This window comes from Silurus aristotelis (genome assembly GCF_946808225.1).
Source record: "Silurus aristotelis genome assembly, chromosome: 26".
NCBI lineage: Eukaryota > Metazoa > Chordata > Actinopteri > Siluriformes > Siluridae > Silurus > Silurus aristotelis.
The window spans coordinates 3496385-3517352 of record NC_139599.1 but is presented as its reverse complement, the minus strand read 5'-3'; the positions used below and the strand labels follow the sequence as shown (position 1 = coordinate 3517352).

General features: G+C 40.8%; 1 protein-coding gene and 1 long non-coding RNA gene across 2 annotated transcripts in view; one reads left to right on the top strand and one right to left on the bottom strand.

Annotated features, from left to right (window-relative positions):
- LOC310720546 overlaps nt 1-20968 on the top strand; it is a 69652-nt gene that overhangs the window by 9170 nt on the left and 39514 nt on the right. The gene's annotated exons all lie outside the window — the stretch shown is intronic.
- On the bottom strand, nt 16224-20081 carry june (JunE proto-oncogene, AP-1 transcription factor subunit). Its single transcript, XM_083531156.1, has 2 exons — nt 19531-20081; nt 16224-19092 (listed from the first exon to the last, which is right to left on the bottom strand). Exon 2 carries the CDS (start codon nt 18980-18982, stop codon nt 17954-17956), a length of 1029 nt encoding a protein of 342 aa, XP_083387282.1. The 5' UTR covers nt 18983-19092; nt 19531-20081; the 3' UTR covers nt 16224-17953.

The following is a 20968-nucleotide window of genomic DNA, read 5'->3' as shown; positions in this document are numbered from 1 at the left end:
CTGCTATTATTGTTAATGCTCAGAGGGTTCAGGACTGTTTGGTTTATGAACACAATATTAGGCAGGTGGTTATGATGTTATGACTGATTAGTGTACAGTCGAACCCCGATAATTTGCGGGTTCTCATTTGGAACCTAACTAACAGCAAGTTGTGGATTATCTCAAAATTCGCGGGAATCCGCAACGGGACCGAATGTTTAGGAACGTTAGGAATAACATTTTAAACTGTGTTCACTAACAAATTCCATTAAATTTTTCAAAACACATTATTGTATTAAAGGGACATAATGTCTAGATAAATTCACTAAGGTACAATAGGGGCTGCTGGGGTGCGTTCAAAATTAGCGGATTTTCAAAACTCTCTTGGGGTCTTAGAACGTAACCCCCACAAGTTCTGAGGGAACACTGTACATGTATCTCATTCATCTAGCAGAGCAGCTATGTGGCATGTAGCATAGCAGCTACCTCTACGAAATCCACCAGAAATCGAATGATCTTTGTCTGGCAGAGATTTTCCTATTTAAACATTTTGCTCATTTTGGCAGCTTCTACAGTATATTTAATTTCTTGCACTGTATTTTTTTTCCGCCTGTTCCTGCACATCTCCATGATCTCTATTCAGGTTGAACGTCAGTGGCTCTGTCAATCTGGCGTCCAGCGTCCCTTCAGTGCCACTGCGACTAATCGGCGCATTGAAAAGTTTCGATTTCTGGAAGAATTTGCACATTATCTCATCTCCAGTTTCCTCCTTGCATTTTCGCTCCATAATTCCTGCTTTGTTAATCCCTTTCACTTTTTTTTTTTTTCTCTCGAAAGAAGTCAAAGTGCCATAATGCCTGTGGGCAAGCTCATGAAGGCGACATTGAGTTCCTCTTTTCAAATGCCTCTTTCAGGGCAGAAACGGCTTTCCTCGCTTCCTTATCCTCGACACATCAGAGTCGGTGAGAGGAGAGCGGTAAATAACGATAGAGATGCTGTTTTTAGGAAGTACGCAACACTTAAAAAAGCACAGCATATTGTCTGTAATGACCGCTTATTCCGCAAACAATGACTTTAATGACAAGGTGTTTAAGGCTTTGCGTCCCTCCCACCGGTCACACACACACACACACACACACACACACACACACACACACACACACACACACACACACACACACAGAGGCTTATCCGCACTTGCAAACGAGTGAATGGACAGGGCAAATGAGATCAGCACAGGCCCGAGCCAAGAGGGGCTGATGTCATTGGAGCTGATAACAGCTTTCAGATGTGCGTGTGCGCTCTGCGGCCAACACCACGACGACTTCTTCCATTACACATCGCCCAGGCATCAGTACGCTCGCCAAATAGTCTCCCGGTGATGTCACGCCGTGTGAGTGTGTGGGCTCCGAAAGGGACAGCGGCAAACAGCGTCCACTCGTGCCAGGGTGTCATTCTCTGGGTGTCTTTTACACACACGAAAAAACACACACACACACACACAAATTTCTGACAGACCTCTTTATCCACAGAAAAAAACACACATTACAGGATTACATGACTCCACATCAGCAGGTCAACAAATGTACGCTTTCTTGCTGGCGAATTTAACGTCTGGTATCGTAAACATCGGTATCGCCGAGGTTTATACGTGACTCAGCTCGAGTATAAAGCTCGACAGCTGACGTGTCTCCGGCTGTTAATTCTCTCCGATTAAACCCTGTCTGTCCGTACGTGCCATGCTATGTTGCGTCCGGTCCCTCGTTAATTGGTGCTCGTACGCTCCGGTGATGTTACGGTTACCGCTGGAAACCTAGAAAATATTTGGGTGAACCCAATACGGGGCTCAGGCTCACGTTAAAGGTCTTCACGCTCTGCTAAAAGGCCAAACTCCCTCTTAAAAAAAAATACAAGAAAGGTGAAGTAATTGCTGGAGACTTGATTTAATCAATGCTGTGAAAACAAGCCGGGAGGACGAGGGGTGTCTCGGGCTCACAGGGGGCTCGTGTTACAAAGCGCTCGCCATTGAAGCGAGTTTATTTAGCCGCTGCTTCAAAGCCTTTTGTCCTATTAATGCCACTGGGACACGAACTGGTCTCGCTTAAGCTGTGTGTCAGAGAGTGTGATAAACTCTCAGGGAACTGGCCAATAACGTGCGATTAGTCACACACAAATCTGGACGTGGTAAAAGGTCGACTATGACGGTTGAGTGTGTTTTATGAGGCTTGTTTTGGTCGAGAGTGCGTTTTGTTGCAATTTTTGAACTTTCGTGCTGTTCGGCATCGAATAAAAGGAATACTAATTCTTTCGCGATAAAGACACAATTTGTTGTAATAGATAAAACCGCGTTATTTGTCCTGGCTTAGTGAACGGCTTTTTACAATCTTATGGGTGGACGCTTTGAGATAATCCAGAGCTCTGAAAGTTCAGTGAGGCGAATTAATCTCATTTGCATCGAATGAACTCGAGCAGAGCTCCACGACTCACGGCTGTGTGATACAACACGTTTCAGTATTAGCGGTCGAGTCAGTCTGACAGTAGTAACTTCAGAAACAGTAACTGCAGGAAAATTAGAAACGCAGAAGTAAACAACAAAAAGAATTGCAGCACCTGAAATAATGCTGTAGATCATAGACTATAGAATTGCAGTTAGTAGCAAAATCAAAGTCAGTAGTAAAATCAAAGTCAGTATCCTTGAGTCAGAACTGGAGTCTGAATGAGTGTCAGAATCAGTAACAAAATCAATGTCAGATTTAAAATCAATGTCAGATTTAAAATCAGTGTCAGTAACAGAATGTGAAATTAAAATGTAAATCAGTAGCAGGGTCAGTCAGAAACTGAGTCCGAATGTGAGTCCGTAGTAAAGTCAAAGTCAGTATCAAAATCAGTACCAGAGTCAGTATTAGGATTAAAATCAGAGTCAGTAGAAGAACTAGAATCAGTAGCACAATCATAACTAGAGTCATAGTCAAAATCAGTGTCACTATAAGAGCCAGTCTCAGTTTCAGAGTCAGAATCTATCTATCTATCTATCTATCTATCTATCTATCTATCTATCTATCTATCTATCTATCTATCTATCTATCTATCTATCTATCTATCTATTTATCTATCTATCTATCTATCTATCTATCTATCTATCTATCTATCTATCTATCTATCTATCTATCTATCTATCCATCCATCCATCCATCCATCCATCCATCCATCCATCCATCCATCCATCCATCCATCCATCCATCCATCCATCCATTTTCTCAAGTAGAATTTGAAAATGAAAACAATAATAACTAAGATAGTTGTAGGTTTCTATTTATTTGTACCATTTTCTTTCTATGATATACCAAAATAAAATTATTAGAATCAATTGATTTATTTTATATAATAAAACAAAACAAAACATTACACTTAAATAAGAATATGCTAATTAAAACAAATACAAGTAAAGATTTTTATACGATGTTGGTTTTTGCTGCTTGTTAATTAATTTTAATGAAATGTTATTTAATTTAATGTAATTGTATATGTTATGTCATGTCATGTCATTCCATATTATATTATATTATGTTTATTTTTTATTCAGTTAACATAAGCATAATGTGCCAAACAGGTTTTTGTTGTTTTGTTCTGACTGGTTATGTTTTCTTTTCTTTTTTCTTTTTTTTTTTTTTTTATGTATGCAAAAACGAACCACCTTACACCAGAATTCCTTCCAGACTGATTTACGAGGAAAAGTTCAACCAATATAACAGAACAAAAAAAAATCTTACTGGTTGAACCACAAATGCTTTATAAACTCTGGTTAAAACAGGACTGTGAACTGAAGTCTTACAGACAGGAAGATCTGAGACTTACACACACATGCTTTAAGAGCACAACGTAATTGGGTTTAACATGGACCCCTGGTTTTGTTCCAATCATCATCATCATCATCATCATCAACATCATCAAATCTTACTGGTTGAACTGGTAGTACTGGTGTGAGCTGTTTTTTAAACTTTTCAGTAACTGCATTGAAACAAAGCTAAATGATTAAAAAATTGCAGCGATACAGTAGAGGAGTGGAAGCGTGGAAACACCCAGATTTGCAGCATGGAGATATGGAGTATGCAGTGCTCATAGAAAGCTTTTAAAACAGGCAAATAAACAGGAAGTGCAAAAAAAATACATAGTTTTCATGCTCAGTTACTGAATTAAATTATGGAACATTTTCTTCATGCTAATTTGCCAGAAAACATGAGTACCGCTGTGCTAATTCTGATATCAATCATCAAGCACAGTTATAGATCTTATTTGTGCTGTAGTATAAACTTTATAGACAAAAGTATTGGGACACCTGACTTTTACAGCCATATGTAATTCTTCCCCAAAGTTGGTGTCTTTGGATGTGGCAGCATGAGATTTTCCCTTCACTTAAACTAGGAGACCTCCAGCTCCATGAAGATCTGCTTTATATGGGTTGCAGTGGATCAAATCTTGAGTGGCCTGCTTTAGAGATCTGACCTCAAATCTATTGAACTTCTTTGGGATGAATCTCCAGAAATACACTTCAACACCTGGTGGAACATCTTCCCAGAAGTGTGAAGGTTATTATAACAGTGAATAGGGACGAAGGGAACACTAGGGAACAGAGACTTCATAAAGTGTATTTGGTGTGTGTGTGTGTGTGTGTGTGTGTGTGTGTGTTAATTAATTCAGATTTGGAAGAAAGAAAGAAATGTCTGATGTTGATCCAGAATTTTTAGTCTTGTTACAGTGAAACAAAGACTTGCAGATGACCTTGATTTACCCTTGCATTTCCTTTCAGGTTGCTTTTGATAGGCTAATGTGCTTTAGCAGCAGCAATCGGATCAGATTATAGATAGATTACAGTGGTTTAGCTGTTGCCCCGACAGACAGACAGACGTCCTGGTTGTCCTGTCACCCATCCGCTCTGCTCCTCTTTTCACAGGCGAGCCGATCCATTTCCTGTAATCCTCAGACAAGCATCGTCTGATGCAACCAGAGGAAAATCCGACAGTGTTTTTCGTGTGCAATCGAGGTTTCTTGTTAGATCATCTCGGTGAATTGTTTATAACGTGTTTTTTTTGTTTGTTTATTTTTTTTGGAGCTAACAAGCGGAGAATAGTGTCATAGATTTAGAGAATGACTCGACGATGGTCCAGATGTATTTCTTAGCGTTTTGTAGACAACCAACTTTTACATGAGTCGTATATAGAGCAATGTGTTAGACACACTTAAAGGTCTTTCGGTTCTGGTAATTTCGTACCACACCCAATTAGAGAATTGTATTTTAAAAGTGTGAAAACCACAAATGCTTGATAAACTCTGGTTAAAACAGGACTGTGAACTGAAGTCTTACAGACAGGAAGATCTGAGACTTACACACACATGCTTTAAGAGCACAACGTAATTGGGTTTAACATGGACCCCTGGTTTTGTTCCAATCATTATCATCATCATCATCATCATCATCATCATCATCAAATAAATCCCTCACCATAATCCTGCTGGCCCAAAACATCGGGGAGGTGTTTGTCTTCGTAACCCAAGTCCAATGGGACGAATGATTGTTTGAGCCGCAGGCAGAATAATTACTTTTTTTTTCTATCAATGGAGAAGCTTAAGGAAAGAAAGCAAAGGGTGGAACCTGAGCTGTGGCGAATTCGCACCGCTAATGGGAAACACACACGGCTAATCAGGGCCGTGAAGGACAAGGTCAACAACCTGCACATGACCTTTTAACTCACATACAGATCTGAAATTTGTATTTCCGTCTACTTAAACCATATTTCACTTACGATAAGATTTACCTTTATTCATCCCACAGTGGAAAAATTTCTGATATAAAAAAATAAATAAATAAAGAACTTTCTTGTAAACAGAGCTAGTCTTAAAACTTTTTGAAACCACCTTGTGTGTGTGTGTGTGTGTGTGTGTGTGTGTGTGTATATATATATATATATATATATATATATATATATATATATATATATATATATATATATATATATATATATATGCATTTTACAGCATTTCGGAAACTAGTAAAAGACTTTGTTGAGCTGAAATGTTAAAACGCTCGTCCTTATCTTTGGAGTTTATCTAAGCAATGCAGATTTTCACTTCTTCAAATTATTCGGTCTGGTTTTGAAAAAAACTACGATATGCCCGGCATTGCATGCCGTGTATTGTCTTTTGGATTTGGTCGTCATGCTCTGCGATCTCACCCCGTACACTGAACACTTCTTCAGATCGATATCTCGTGCTGTCTTGCCTGATCTGAGAGTCGACGACTTCTTCTTTTTCTTTTTTTCGTTGTCTGGTTTTTTGCCTGCCACTTTAATGTTACTGTTATTTCAGCTTCAGGGTGACGAGGCTCGAACCCACCAGCGCTGGAACTTCAGAATAGGGCATCTCATGCTGTCAGGAACTGAGGCGTTGCGTTTTTTGCACAGCGCTGTCTAGTTCTGTCGAGTTCAATGTGATTGGCTCGATAAATCTGCCAGTAACACCGGCTGTGAATCACAGGATTATATTCAGTATGCTTGTTGTATTGTGTTTCCATTTACATAAAGATTTAATATTACATTTCCATAATTATGGAAAGGAGTCTCCAGCGTCAGCACTTTGGAAGCACAGACAGACAGACAAAACAAACAGACAGACAGACAGACAGACAGACAGACAGAGAAACATATAGAGAGGCAGGCAGGCAGGCAGGCAGGCAGATAGACAGACAGACAGACAGACAGACAGACAGACAGACAGACAGACAGACAGACAGACAGACAGACAGACAGACAGACAGATAGATAGATAGATAGATAGATAGATAGTCAGATAGATAGATAGATAGATAGATAGATAGATAGATAGATAGATAGATAGATCGATCGATCAATAGATCGATCAGCGTTTCCCCTGATGATTACACGCTGTAATATTGTAAATGAAGTATAAAACAGGTCAGGTCACGCTGTTTCATAAAGACTACGTTCTCCCACAACCAGCACACTGAGTCATGTTTTATTCCTCATTTCCTTCCATAAAATAATATTACATACTAATACTTCAGACACTAAAATTATTTATTAGGAGCAGAATTATAGCCCAGTGGTGTGTACTCTCTCTCTCTCTCTCTCTCTCCTCTCTCTCTCTCTCTCTCTCTCTCTCTCTCTCTCTCTCTCTCTCTCTCTCTCTCTCTCTCTATTAGGCACTTTCTGGGCATGTGAAGAAACTTTCACATGCCACAAAGAGATGATGATAAGCTCTGTAAACAATAATAGAAAAGAAAAAAAAGGGAGTGAGGCCCTGGCCTTGTGGAACACCCCTGTAATCTCAGAGCATTCAGTCTTTCTTGGAAATCAGCCTGGACTCATATCTGCCATGGGTGGTGTGTGTTCTATAATAAAAGCGATGAGAGCATCGTGGCTCTGCGTGCGGCACGTATGGTTTTAACGTTAGGGCGAAAAAACGTCACTACACCGTTGAGTGCTTTTTTTTTTTTGTCAAATGTATTTGGTACTTTCACACTCATGAGTCTGTAACACTCAGCGTCCGTCACATCACGAGCATTTAACACGGGCGGGGAAATGCCTGGGGACGCTAAGACTTTTCTCGGAGCATGATTTCATTCTATCTTGAATTACAGGAACGCGCCATCGAGGAGATCCCTTTCTTTTCTCTTGTTCTTTCTGCCTCTTCTAGTTCATTTGAATGTCTGAATGAGTTTGTTTCCTTTCTCCTCAGGGCCACGCTTCATTAGATCCTCGCCGCAGCCTGTAGAAAACACACACACATGCGCGCACACATAAAAAATACCACAGAGCACGTCAAGGCAACAATAGTTGCCAAGGCGATGTAGGAAATGTTCACCTGAAATAGCTGCATGCGCCGAGCACTTGTGCCCGCACGCGCCTCATTCCACTCATCTTTTATTGAAGCACTCGTGTTCGGGCCGGCGTCGTTCACACACACACACACACACACACACACACACACATACACACACACACACATACACACACACACACACACAAGGAGCGGGTGTGCACCTCTTCCCACTCCTGTGTTGCAATGTTGTTACACACCCAAACCCTCCCAAGACAAACATTTCAGTGACGAAAATCCCTCCTTCACCTGCCCTACTCTCACATACACATCACAAAATATACACCGTCTCTTCCTCATTTCTCTTCACATATCATTAACAGGCAACGACTTCATTTGACACGTTTCATTTCACTCTTCGGTACTCGTCAGCTTCTTGGTACCAAGACACTCCTCAATGCACACGTTTCCTCCTTCCTGCTTTTCTACCTCCCAAATTAAGTACACCATGTGCCCGCTTTGAAAATAGGGTGTCCTTTTTCCCTTCCTCACCTGTGGGCAGGGCGGATGAGAAACCGCCACCTACTTAGGATAATTGTTTTAAAACAAAAAAAAAGTGAACAATTAGCGAGGTCATGATATCGGTTAGGCTTGTTCCAGAACGTTAAACAAAGGCAGGGTTGCTCCGAGCCTCGCTGTGGACGTGTTTCTACAAGGATTGCAAAGAAAAGGAAGTTGAAAAAGACCTCGATGAAAAATGGATGTAACTTCCTGTGTGGGTTGGTGGGTGGTAAAGCTGGGAGGAAGTGGACAGTTAGTTATTCTGGAATGAGTGTGTGGCTTAGGGGAAGACAAGGACCTTTAAATGGACACACACACACACACACACACACACACACACACACACACACACACAAATACTGTATAATACTGTACTGTGTTACAGTATTATTCTGTATTGTATTGTAATATTCCTCTCACATCACAGTGGTTTTTAAAATTGTATTTATTTAATACAAAATGACGTACGTTTATTTTTATCCGTTTACAGCATGTTACACAGCAATTATGAAGCATTGATGCTGGAGACTCCGTCCATCCAAAACACAAACTTTTTTTTTTATTCATCTCCACGAAGCAAGAAGGAGGTGGAAGGTCAGTGGTTAAGGTTCTGTGTTACTGACCAAAAGGTCAGGGTTTTGAGCCCCAGCATGGCCAAGCTGCCACCCCTGGGGCCCCTAAGCAAGGCCCCCAACCTCCTGCACTCCAGAGGCACCACAATATGGCTGTCCTCGCATCCTGACCCCAGCCCCCTCTACATCACTAGGATATGCAATGAAATAACAATTTCCCTGTGGGATCAATAAAGTATTCTATAAAAATAACTGGATAGCAGGAACTGACCTACTGTATAATACAGGATTATTCCTCTCACACCACATTAGTTTTTTTTTTTCAGTTTTAGTGTCTTACATTTTATAGATCATTCATTTTAATTCAGTTTACTTTCAAATTACGATTACAGCACGTTACAAAGCCCCTAGGAAGCACGGACACTGGAGACTCCTTCCAACCCGAAACATAAAATCAACTTCTTTCAAATTCGGCCCGTGAAATTCCCGTGCTATTGTATTATACATAAAAAAAATGAGTCGACGCCGTCTGACCAATCAGGAATCTAAAACTGACATCGCGAAGGTCAAACGCGTTCTTCTTACGAGTTTCAGCTTTAGGAAACAAAGACACAAAACAAGAAGGTACGCAATGACATGTCAGGTGTTACACAACGCGTACTTCGTTTTTTTTATATGATTCATCTGCTTTCAGATCCCAATGAGAAAGTGTAACTTATGCTTTATAAAAAAAAAATGCAGGTGTGCTTGGAGGGTAAACATGTCAGACCTGGATATTAATATTATTAATAATATAAAATAATGATAATAAATGAATAAAACGCACCTTATATTGCACTATACAGTTGATTTTTAAACATATAAAATATTTGTTAAATTATACACTATGTTAATTGAAATAAGACATTTTTAATAAAGAATAATAATCCAAATATTTGTATTATGTATTTATATATTGTATTTTATATATATATTTTATTATTATTATTATTAATAATTATTTTTCTATTGTTTTATTTTTAATTACAATTATTCTATTAAATTCTAAATTATATTATTATATAATAAATAATATATTAAAATTATTATACATGTATTACTTTAACATAAATTTTATACGACATTTTTTTCTATTTATTTATTTGACATCATTTGTATTTTAGAAATAAAATCAAACCTGGTGTTTAAAAATGGTAAAAATAATGAGAAATAAATTAAATCAAAACAAAAAAACGGAGAAACGCAGGTAAAATTGTTTTTTGTTTGTGTCAGTAACAGTGATATTAGTAAATCATAGGAATTGGTTAGTTTATGTATGCAGAAGGGGGCAGATTGCACAGCAAAATGAGTGATAAAGCAGAAGCGACGGCCATATTTGTCTTCATCTGTCTCGTAGGAAGTGTGTGTCACCCCACCCCACCGCACCCCACCCCAGCCCACCTGGTAGCTTTTGGATGATGCAAAGCTGGTAGCTGATGGGAATTGGCAAGCTTGGTGAAAAAGGAAACTGATAAATAAATCACCAGCACATACAAAGAGTGTATGATTTCCTCACATCGTTGTTCGTTTAACGTGAAAATAATGGCGTGAAGGTAGAAAATTGTCATGTTTGTGAGTTTTGCGTTCGGAGCTACTCACGCACTGTATTTTCGTTTCTGTTTTTTTTTTTCTTTTCTTGTTTCAAAATTATTCTCAGAGTGAGTGTGCGTGTGGCATTTCACACTGATGTCCCTGCTGTAAAAAGGAAAAAAAAATCACAACACAAGATGGATAGAAAGGTACTATTTAAATCTTGAGTTTCTATTCGCCGTCACAAGAGCCTGTCTCGTATAGAAAACGCCCACGAGAGAGAGAGAGAGAGAGAGAGAGAGAGAGAGAGAGAGAGAGAGAGAGAGACACAGACAGACACAAATAAAGAGAGAGAAAAAGACAGAGAGAAAGAGTGAGAAACAGAGAGAAAGAGGGGGGGGGGGGACAGCGAGAGATAGAAAGAGACAGTGACAGAGGGAGAGGCAGACAGGGAGAGTAACAGAAACAGAGAGGACCATAGAGAAAAAAACAGACAGAGAGAAAGAGAAAATGAGAAAATAGAGATGGGAAGAAAGAATGATTGAGAGGAAAATGTAGAAGGCCCAATAGAAAAATAGAGATAAAAAAACCAGACTGAGAGAAAGCTTGGGGGGTGTGTGTGTTTGTGTGTTTGTGTGTGTGTGTGTGTGTGTGTGTGTGTGTGTGTGAGACCGAGTGCAGTCAGTAGGTCAGCAGGAAGTCAAAACAAAACATCATGTTTTGTAACACTGGGGCATTTCATTCATTTGTCATTCGGTGCGTCTTCACTCTTCAGCTGCGACTTTTACTTTCACAATGACCCATGCGCTTATTCCATGTTCTTTACTGGAAACCTTGGGCTTATGGGAAAGGCTTCACACACACACAGAGGGCGGGTGGTGGTGCTGACTATGACTGTGCTCCCTGACACTACGTGTGGTATCGAACGACATGTGTGTCGAACACACACACACACACACACACACACACACACACACACACACACACACACACACACACTATAAATCACTTGACTGAAGTTTGTGCACTGGGGGAAACCTTCCATGGTGAACAGCTTTCAGGTTGCTGGTGATGCTGTCAAAAAATTGTGTTTTGATTGTGTAGCTGGGGCATCTCCCCGCTTCGGAACTTCCTCTTTGGGTTTCTGAAACAATCACCAAATACAGAGAAATGTGCAACACACACACACACACACACACATCACACATCACACACACTTACACGCAAGAGCTATCAGTTACACCTATGATTTATGGGTAGGTCCGTGCTGCCTATTGCCAGGGAGTGCCCCTTGGCAAACACTCACACTCACACACACCCTCACACACACCCTCACACGTACACACAACCTGTAAAATATAAACGGCTGTAACACATAAGCAAATTACATACTAAAATCCGATTGGTCGTAAAGTATAACAGCAGCTCACAGGCCACGCCCACATCAAGCCAGATTTGTGGACACTTTGTGGATCATTTTCTCAATGAAATTGTACTCTGTCCCTATCGAGATGCCATTTTCGTGAGGTAAAAGTTCTCCGAAACGCTCTTTCCACTGGATATATACGTAAACATAGTTTTTTAAGTCGTTGTGTGAGCCATTCAGAGCCATTTTTATTAATTATAATTTGAATCATGTGACATCACATGGACGCAAACGATTTGGTCTCAGGTTAGACGGAGCAACGACTGCAAGTCTTCGCCGCTTTGCTGCTTCGCAGTTCCGTTATCCCCCAGTTTTCACTTCTAGCTGAAATCAATGCGGATGTAGCAAAGTTCTGGTTACTATAGCAACCAATCAATCACAAACACGTGACGATCGGCTTTGCTTTGAGAACCTCTCCCTACTACCATCTTTTTATTTTACTGTTGTGCTCTTTTGGACTTTTTTTTTTGCAAACTTACAGCTCTGAGATTGTCCACATATTAGAAAACATCTATAATTAGCTGTGGGTGTGGAAACTTTCAAAATAAAACGCAACACACAGCAAAATTGGGGGTATATATAATTCTGATGAGTCGAAAAAAGAAAAAAAAAGTAATTTTTAGGTTCTTTCGCAAACAGCACAAACGTGGAGATACAAACTTGTATTGGATGCCTTTGGATGCAGAATCATAAAATGTTCCCTTCCCTTGAACTAGGAGACCAAAAGCTGTTCCAGCATGACAATACCCCTGCGCACAAAGCCAGCTCCATGAACATCTGGTCAGCATGGTTTGGAATGGAAGATCTCCTGCTGTAGAGCTCTGACCTCAACTGGGTCTTAAGATCTTCCATACCTTTGGGATGAATGTAAACGTTGACTGCACCCCAGGCCTCCTCACCCCATCTACATCAGTACCTGACTTTACTAACACCCTTGTGGCTGAATGAATCTCCACAAACACACTCCAGAACCTAGAACATCTTTCCAGAAGAGTGGATGTTATTATAACAGCTAAATGTGGAATGAGATGTTCAAATTCGTGCACATTTGATTATCATGCTCAGGTGTCCACAAACATGGTCCACTGAACTCTCCTGGATATGGGACAACTTTTTCAGGACAACAAAATTTTTCCCAATAGTCTATTCTCTTCATTTCATAGCTTTTCTCTTGGTTTGTGTTAGAGTTTCTATCCAATCAAATTCCTGCTGTCACATCACGTGTTGCCAGGGTAAAAGAAATGTCCTCTGCAACCTTCAGAGTTAACAGTGCAGGTGCCTGTAGCATAAAGCACATGTTGCTCGAAGGCTCTTGCTTTAACCAATCAGATTTGGAATTGGCGACTTCAAATGGCCAGCAATAACATTGGTATTTTCACATCTGTAGCAAACTCAAATATATTCGTGTGGATTTAACAGCTGTTTTGTTTTTGTTTTTTTATTTCACAATGGCTGACAGGAGAATTCGATTTGGTCGTAGATACACTTACGACATTTATAAAACTGACTTTTCATTAAAATCGGAATATCGTGAGGGAAAAGGTCAGCCAAAACAGTTCCAAACAGCTTTTTCAAGAACCATTTATACTTTTCTTTGTAGAATTAGAACTATAATAAAACTAGATGTGGAAGGTGCAGTTGTGGCTCCAGTGAAAGGAGACTTGTTGAATTATGTTTATTGGGTTTCTTGCTTTAGTGATGCCATTCATTCTCACTGGATGAGATTCCTGTCTGTATTTCTCTATAATATTGATGGTTTCTGTAACCATGGTGTAATAATGATGGTATTAAGAGATGGATTAATTCAGGTAGAACACCACTAAAGGCCTCGGTGTGAAATCTTGTCAGGGCTGTTTATTGTCCTGCGTAAATACATAGTTTCTTGTTTAGCCAGAAAAGAAAAACAGGTTTCCAAACTGAGGTTTTAAGGAAGAATGTACGCCTTAATATATTGTATTGTTTTGGGCAATAGCATTGTTCTTTGGGTTTGACCCGCTTTCGCTCGATTTTTTTTTCTGTTTGGCATCATCACACACTTGTCTTGTAAAACAAACCAAGATCTCTGTGCGTTGAGTCATTTATTATGCTTTAACGATACGTAATAAAAGTATAATAAGATAATTAGAAAGTCATATCCTAGTCGTCCGGCTGAAACGCGATATCGCGAAGAGACTGACGAAAAGCGAAACTGCAGAATGTCAAGGATTCCTCAGAGCGAAGCCATAAACACGAGCACCAACCCCCCTGGCAGGAATTCAGACTATTTATAACTTCCGAGGAAGGTGCATTTCATCAGACATGCCGTATATTCACCATCAATCTAATCCATTAAAAAAACAAAGGACACATATGTAGAGTTGAGTGAAGTGCAAAATTTAGTGCACCCCCCTTCATCCCACCCTTTTCAGTCCTGAGGAACTGATATATTCTTATCACATTTTACTGTTTTTTTTTTTTATTTATTTTTTTTTATCCCATTTTACAGCGAACAAATGCGGTTCAATGCTGCGTCGAAGCATCAGGCAAGAACATTCAGATTCGGAAAAGTATTTCTTTATTTACAGTATTTAATTTTGTTACTCATACCCATCTATGACGCCTCGCACACGAAACAACGAACGATGTTTTCTGTCCGCATACTTTTGCCCCCCCAATCCTACTCTGTAATCAAACCCGAGACAAAGCAAACCGCTTTTTTCCGTCTTCTTTTTTTTTCAGAAACCGACATTTATTGATTTCAAAAACATGAAAACAGGGAACAATATCCAGAATTTGTTTAAAAAACAAAACAAAACAAAGAAACAGCAAGAACAACAACAACAACATCATCAACAACCATGAATTGAAACCAAGGCAAGTCGCCCCTTAGTCATGTGGTCTTGCACGGAGACTCCAGTTTCCATCAGGCCGAGAGAGAAAGAGGGAAAAGCGCACAAGCTGATGGGTAAAAAAAAAAATTTTTTTTTATCAATCATTATGAGTGGACAATGATTTTTATTGTATTATAAATTTGTAATGAACTTTTCACTCCTTTTTTGTTTATAAGATTAAGCTAATACTGTGTTACGAAAGTCTTGATATCTTTGGCTAGAAGGCGTGACGGGTTTTGAGCGCTCGTTACGAGCGTGAAAATAACCGCAAACATCATCATTCCATCAGGACAATTACCTCGACCTTGTGAACGACCTCACAGCTTTAGCGCAGAAAATGAACAAAAAAGTGTCTCCTGTTATTCGTACGGTTTAATCAAAAGTACAAAAATGCCACCATTTCGATATCGACAGCTGGAAAGTCCTACAAGGCCTCAAGTGCACATCACGAATATGAAAGTTGCCTCCTCAGACCAAAGGAACCAGTTTTTTTTTTTTTACCATTTTTGTTTTTTATAAAGTCCTTCGTTGAGCGTAAACCTTCAGGATTTCTTGCCGGTAAACGTCACCATTTTTTGTTTTTTTTTCTCCTCGAACTTTCACTTCACAAGAGGCAGAAATGCTCAAAGCGCTTAAAAATATTTAATACCAGCTCAATAAATAAAGTATTTCTGGAATAAGGAAAGATCTACAAAGTACAAAGTACAGTATGCACATTTACTGTTCTCACTCTTCATTAAAACAGCGTTCATTTGTTTTAATACAAAAATAGAGGTTTGTGACATCGAAAAAAATCAAACAACAACAAAAAAAAAATCCCAAGAACAATGTATTCAAGTTTCAAAAATAAATATTTCCCTTTTGTCGAGTGGAAAAAAGGATCATCGACAGATTGAATCAAACCCTTAAATGACTGATACGAATATAGACGTGTATATATACTTGTGTGTGTATGTGTATATATATATATATATATATATATATATGTATATATATATATATATATATATATATATATATATATATATATATATATATATATATATATACATATATATATATATATATATATAAGAGTTTGTGTTTGTTTAGTAGGAAAGGCAGTTGGACAGAAAGTCAGTGCACCACAATACGATAAAGAAGTTCTCGGTCTGGCCTCAATCACCCGAGGGGGCGGGTGTTTAGAGCAAGCAGTCGTGAAAAGGCAGGTGCCAATACTTATAGAACGTACACGTTACCGTCACGTACGACGAATTCAAACGTCGTCACGTGAACGGCTGTAAAAGACGTCGAGAGCTTATCGAATCGCTCATTGTTTTCAAATCGCCATCAGTGCCAATACTTACGCACAACACCCTCAGCAGAAATGCTTTAATAAACGTTTCGGTTGGGAGCTCGCACGACCTAAACGAATTTTTCACGACAATTCTACAGGTCAACGAGAACACGCCTGGTCTCAACAAATGAGCAAATCAAAAACCGGAGCAAACGCGTCCTGGAAATTCCTTCCCCACTGCATTTCTCATGATTTCTCAAGCAATATAGTTTATAAAGGTAATATAAAGTAAACGAGTTTGGACCGATTCTTCGTCGTCGCACCAAACAATCCAAAAATCTTAACATTTTATTATGTTCTTTTTTTTGTTTTCCCCACAAAGAAACAGAGTCAAAATATTCATGTACACAGAGGATAAATATTAGATATCATTTTACTGTTTCGATTTTTATGTGCAACGATGTAGTTCCCAAAACAACAACAACGAAAAAAAAAAAAAGTGCCAAGACGACACTGGTATTCAAACCTGTACAGTCCTTTTACACAAACAACATAAATATCATAATAGATAAAGTTTTTGCATAAATAAATTGTTTTTATAAATGTAAAAAAAAAAAAATGTAAAATACTTTTGATCGAAAGCCCTTTTCTGGCTCAAAGCCCTCGAATGGAAAAAAACAACACCTCGTCCCTTTTTTTTTCTTCCTCAAAGCCTCGGCGGATTAAATAAAATAAAAAAAAACGAGCAGCCACACGGCGTTAACAAACACACACACACACACACACACACCACTGAATACGATGCAAAGGGTATCGGAATGTTCAGGAATGTTGTTGTTGTTTTTGAATCGTCCGTTGCTGCACGGGACCAAACGTGATCTTGTTCATATGTTGATATGCACAAAGTTAATACGTTTTCTTTTTTTTTTTTTTTTTTAAGTTGTTTAAAAAAAAAAAAAAAAAAAAAAAAAAACACCAAAAAAAAAAAATGTGTATCCTGTATTCACAAATTGCACGATATCGAACAAACGGACGATTGTACAAACAGGCGTCGATGTGAATCATGAGGACGGACAGCGACCGAGTCTCGTGAAGTCTCTGCTCAAAATACAACGACGCGGACGGATTTCGTATCGACGTACGAACGGCCTTTGTTTATGTTTTTCCTCCATTTTTTAAAATATCATGGAGCAGAAATCTTTCCCTCGCTCACTGGAGATCTGTTGTAATGTAGAAAATTTTTTGCAAAGTACGGAGGGGGAGGGGGCGCAGGGGGGCGTATTGTAAAAAAAAAAAAAAATTATATAATAAATTACACTTTTTTTTTCTCCAGAAATTACCCTGCAAAAAAAAACAAAAAAACAACACAAAACGTAACTCCCGTCCTAGTGAAGTGTAAAATCGCTTTGTCATTACTCATCCTCGGGGGGGATTTATTTTTCTTGTTGTTGAAAGAATCCCGTGTGTGCGAGTCAGTGAGTCAGTGAGGCAGCGAGTCAGCGCTCGTGTCCTGCGGACGTTTTTAGTCGTTTCCGTCTCTCGGGTTCGGGTTAGTATTGCTGTGAGCCGCTCTGTTCGAGTTCGAGTAGAAAGTGCAAAAGAACGAGAAAACGCTCGTAGGTACGCCGAGGCGAATTTCCCTTTTCGGATCGCAGTCTCTATTCGTCTCTCGGTGGCCAGAGATCAGGGACAAGTTTGTTTGCTTTTGGCAGCACCCTCTCTCTGCCTGTCAGTCAGGACGAGGTTTCCGTTCTCTTTCTGCCCTCCTCCGGTATTCGCTGTTCGTCTTTCACAGCGGTGTGAAGCCGCAGGAGGGAATTCGAGAGCACAGAGCGGCGGAAAGAAAAAAAAACATATAAAAGCTCCTTCAGCAGCTGGCACTCTCGCCGCTCTTGGCCATGCCGGCCGACCCGACCGCGATCTGACAGCCGTTGGTCACGTGGTTCATGACTTTCTGTTTAAGCTGCGCGACCTGCTCGCGCAAGATGCTGGCGGTCGACGCCAGGTCCGAGTTCTGCGTCTTCAGCACCTTCACCTTCTCCTCCAGGCGCGAGATGCGCTCCAGTTTCCTCTTGCGGCACTTGGAAGCCGCGATGCGATTCCGCAGCTTCTTCCTCTCCGCCTTGATTCTCTCCTGCGTCTCCAGATCGATCGGTGAGAGGGAAGGCGGAGAGCCGGTCGGATCTCCTCCAGGTGGGTGAGAAACCTCTGGAACGGTCTGGGGGGCATCGAGACTTCGTCCATGAGGGTGATGAGCTTGGCCCTGGCTGGAGTGAGCTGCAGCGTGAGCTGATGCGTAGGGGATCTGACCTCCAGAGTACGACGTCGAGAGCTGGTTGTGGCTATAATTGCTCAAGTTGGTGTAGGTCGGCATGTCCGCGTTTGCCATGAGGTTCCTCTGATACGGACCCTGAATGGAGGAAGAGGGAGATATGGGCGCCCCGACCAACTGGTTCTGTTTGTGCAGATCTGCCAAGGCTTTGACGAAACCATCCGCGAAGCCTTCTTGCTCGTTGGTGGCCTGGTTCCTGTATTGAAAAGTATTTAAGGAAGAGCTAGGTGCCGGGCTTGTCGTGACCAGCCCCTGGTTAGACTGGATGATCAAGTGCTCCAGCTCGGGATTAGACAGTTTCAAGAGGTTCATGTCGGACGAGACCATCAGCGTGCTGTTCGGGTTGCTGCTCATCCCCAGGCTCGGGTTGACGCTGCTCCCCGCCTGGCTGTGCAACAGCTTCAGGCCTGGCGTGCCTCCCATCGCTCCGGGGAAATTGTGCACGGCCATGTTCTTCTTACTCATCATCTTATGGCTTTGATAGCGATCGTAGTCTGGAAGCTGGCCGAAGTTTGGCACACCGGTATCATCGTGGTAAAAGGGTGTTTCCATCTTACCTGTCATTGACGCAGGAGTGCGAAATCTTCATAATCTGATTATCAGAACAAGCTTTTCACATTCAACATAGTTCATGCCAGAGAAGGGGGTCCTTGTGGGAGTCTCTGGAGGACAACCTGGAACACAGACACACGGACTTTAACTTCTCAAATCATCACAGCAGAGAAATAAAGATTTAAACATGCACTCATACTCAAACACCAGTTTACACTGGGATGATTTTTTTATTCTAAGGATGAATCCTAGACACATATTGACGTGTGTGTGTGTGTGTGTGTGTGTGTGGGCTGTAAAATCATTTCTTTCAAAATAAATAAATCAGAAGCCACCGGTCCGAATCAGGTGATGAATAATGATTACAGTAAATCTTGCGCGTCTCTTACTGTCTGTGTAGGTGACCGGAAAACCCACAAGACCGACTCAGAGAAACCACCTTCCCATAACGCGCATCCCGGTGACTCAAAAGTGAGTGCGCAAGTGATTGTGCGTGTGCGCGCGAGCGCGTGCCGTGTGTGCGCGTTCGCTATTAGTCAGTATAATCAAGCATTAAATACCGTGTGTGCAGGCGGAGGATCCGTCCACCCGACCGCGCGCTTCCCTCCGCTCAGCGCCCGAGATCCGCGCGCTCCGCGTCCGACAGCGCCGCGGCCATGTAATCCAAAAAAATGCGCAACGGGCGACGAGATCCGATTTGAACCACAATCAGATTTCAAATGTCGAAGGAATATATTTCTATATCCAAATCTTTCTCTCTGAATATTTATATATTTATATATATATTTATATCTCGCGTCGCGTATTTCACGTCTCCCCCTCCGTGGTCTGGGTGCGAGCGCGTGCGACTCTCGCTTACACTGCCTCCGCGCGACTGCGGGACTTCTCCACTCGGCTGCTCGGTTAAAACTCACACGCCCTTCTACTGCTCCGATCCACTTCCGGATGGCCGTGTCCCGCGCGCTCCTGACTCCGCCCCTCCTGCGTTCGAATCGCTCACGGATTGGCTCTTAGGGCTGAGGACGCGGCGAGGAGGAGGGAGGGGATGAAAAGGCTTAACCGTTACTATGGTTACCAGATGGGCGTTTCGGCTACTTTCTAGTGACTCGGTTCTTTTAGTTTAAGCGAATCGACTCGCTCATTTGATTCCTAAAATGTTGTGTATTGCTATACGGTGTAAAAAAAATAAAAAGTAATACAACGTATTAGATTTTTCAGACTGCATTGTCTGGATAGACTTGTATAGTCTGTAGTGTATAAGCAAAATGTATAGTGTTGTTATTTACGTCTGTAATTTTAAGTCACCAACAGCTGGAACCAAATTCATTGTGTGTGTCAACACAATTGGCCAATAAACCTGATTCTAATTCAGATTAAATTTTTTTATGTAAAATCTTCTTGCAACTGTCCTATCCCGACCTGGAGCAGTTGATCATCCAGTCTAACCAGGGGCTGGTCATGACAAGCCCGGCACCTAGTTCTCTCTCGAATGCTTTCATATTTAGGAACCAGGCCACCAAGGAGCAGAAAGGCTTTGTGGATGGTTTCGTCAAAGCCTTGGCAGATCTGCAAAAGAGAATCAGTTGGTCGAGGGCAACCATACTTCCGTCATCCTCCATTTAGGAACCTCATGGCGAATGCAGACATGCCAATCTACACCAACTTGAGCAGATATAACCCCAACCAGCTCTCTACGTCGTACCCTGGAGGTCAGATCACCTACACATCAGCTTCATGCTACAACTCACTCCAGCCCGGGGGAAGCTCTTCATCCTAATGGACGGATAGTTTTATTTCATTGCATCGCTTTAATCTGGTCTGTATATATACGCTAAATGAAAGACCAAAACATTTTTACGGCGACAAAACAACCGAACAAATACTTCAGAAATATTTGTTTCATTTATATTTGTTTGTAAGTCGCTTCACCATGAACAAGTTTTTATGGACAGATTCACTTCCTTAGAAGTTTCATGCTATCAAAATCTCGTAAGAAGC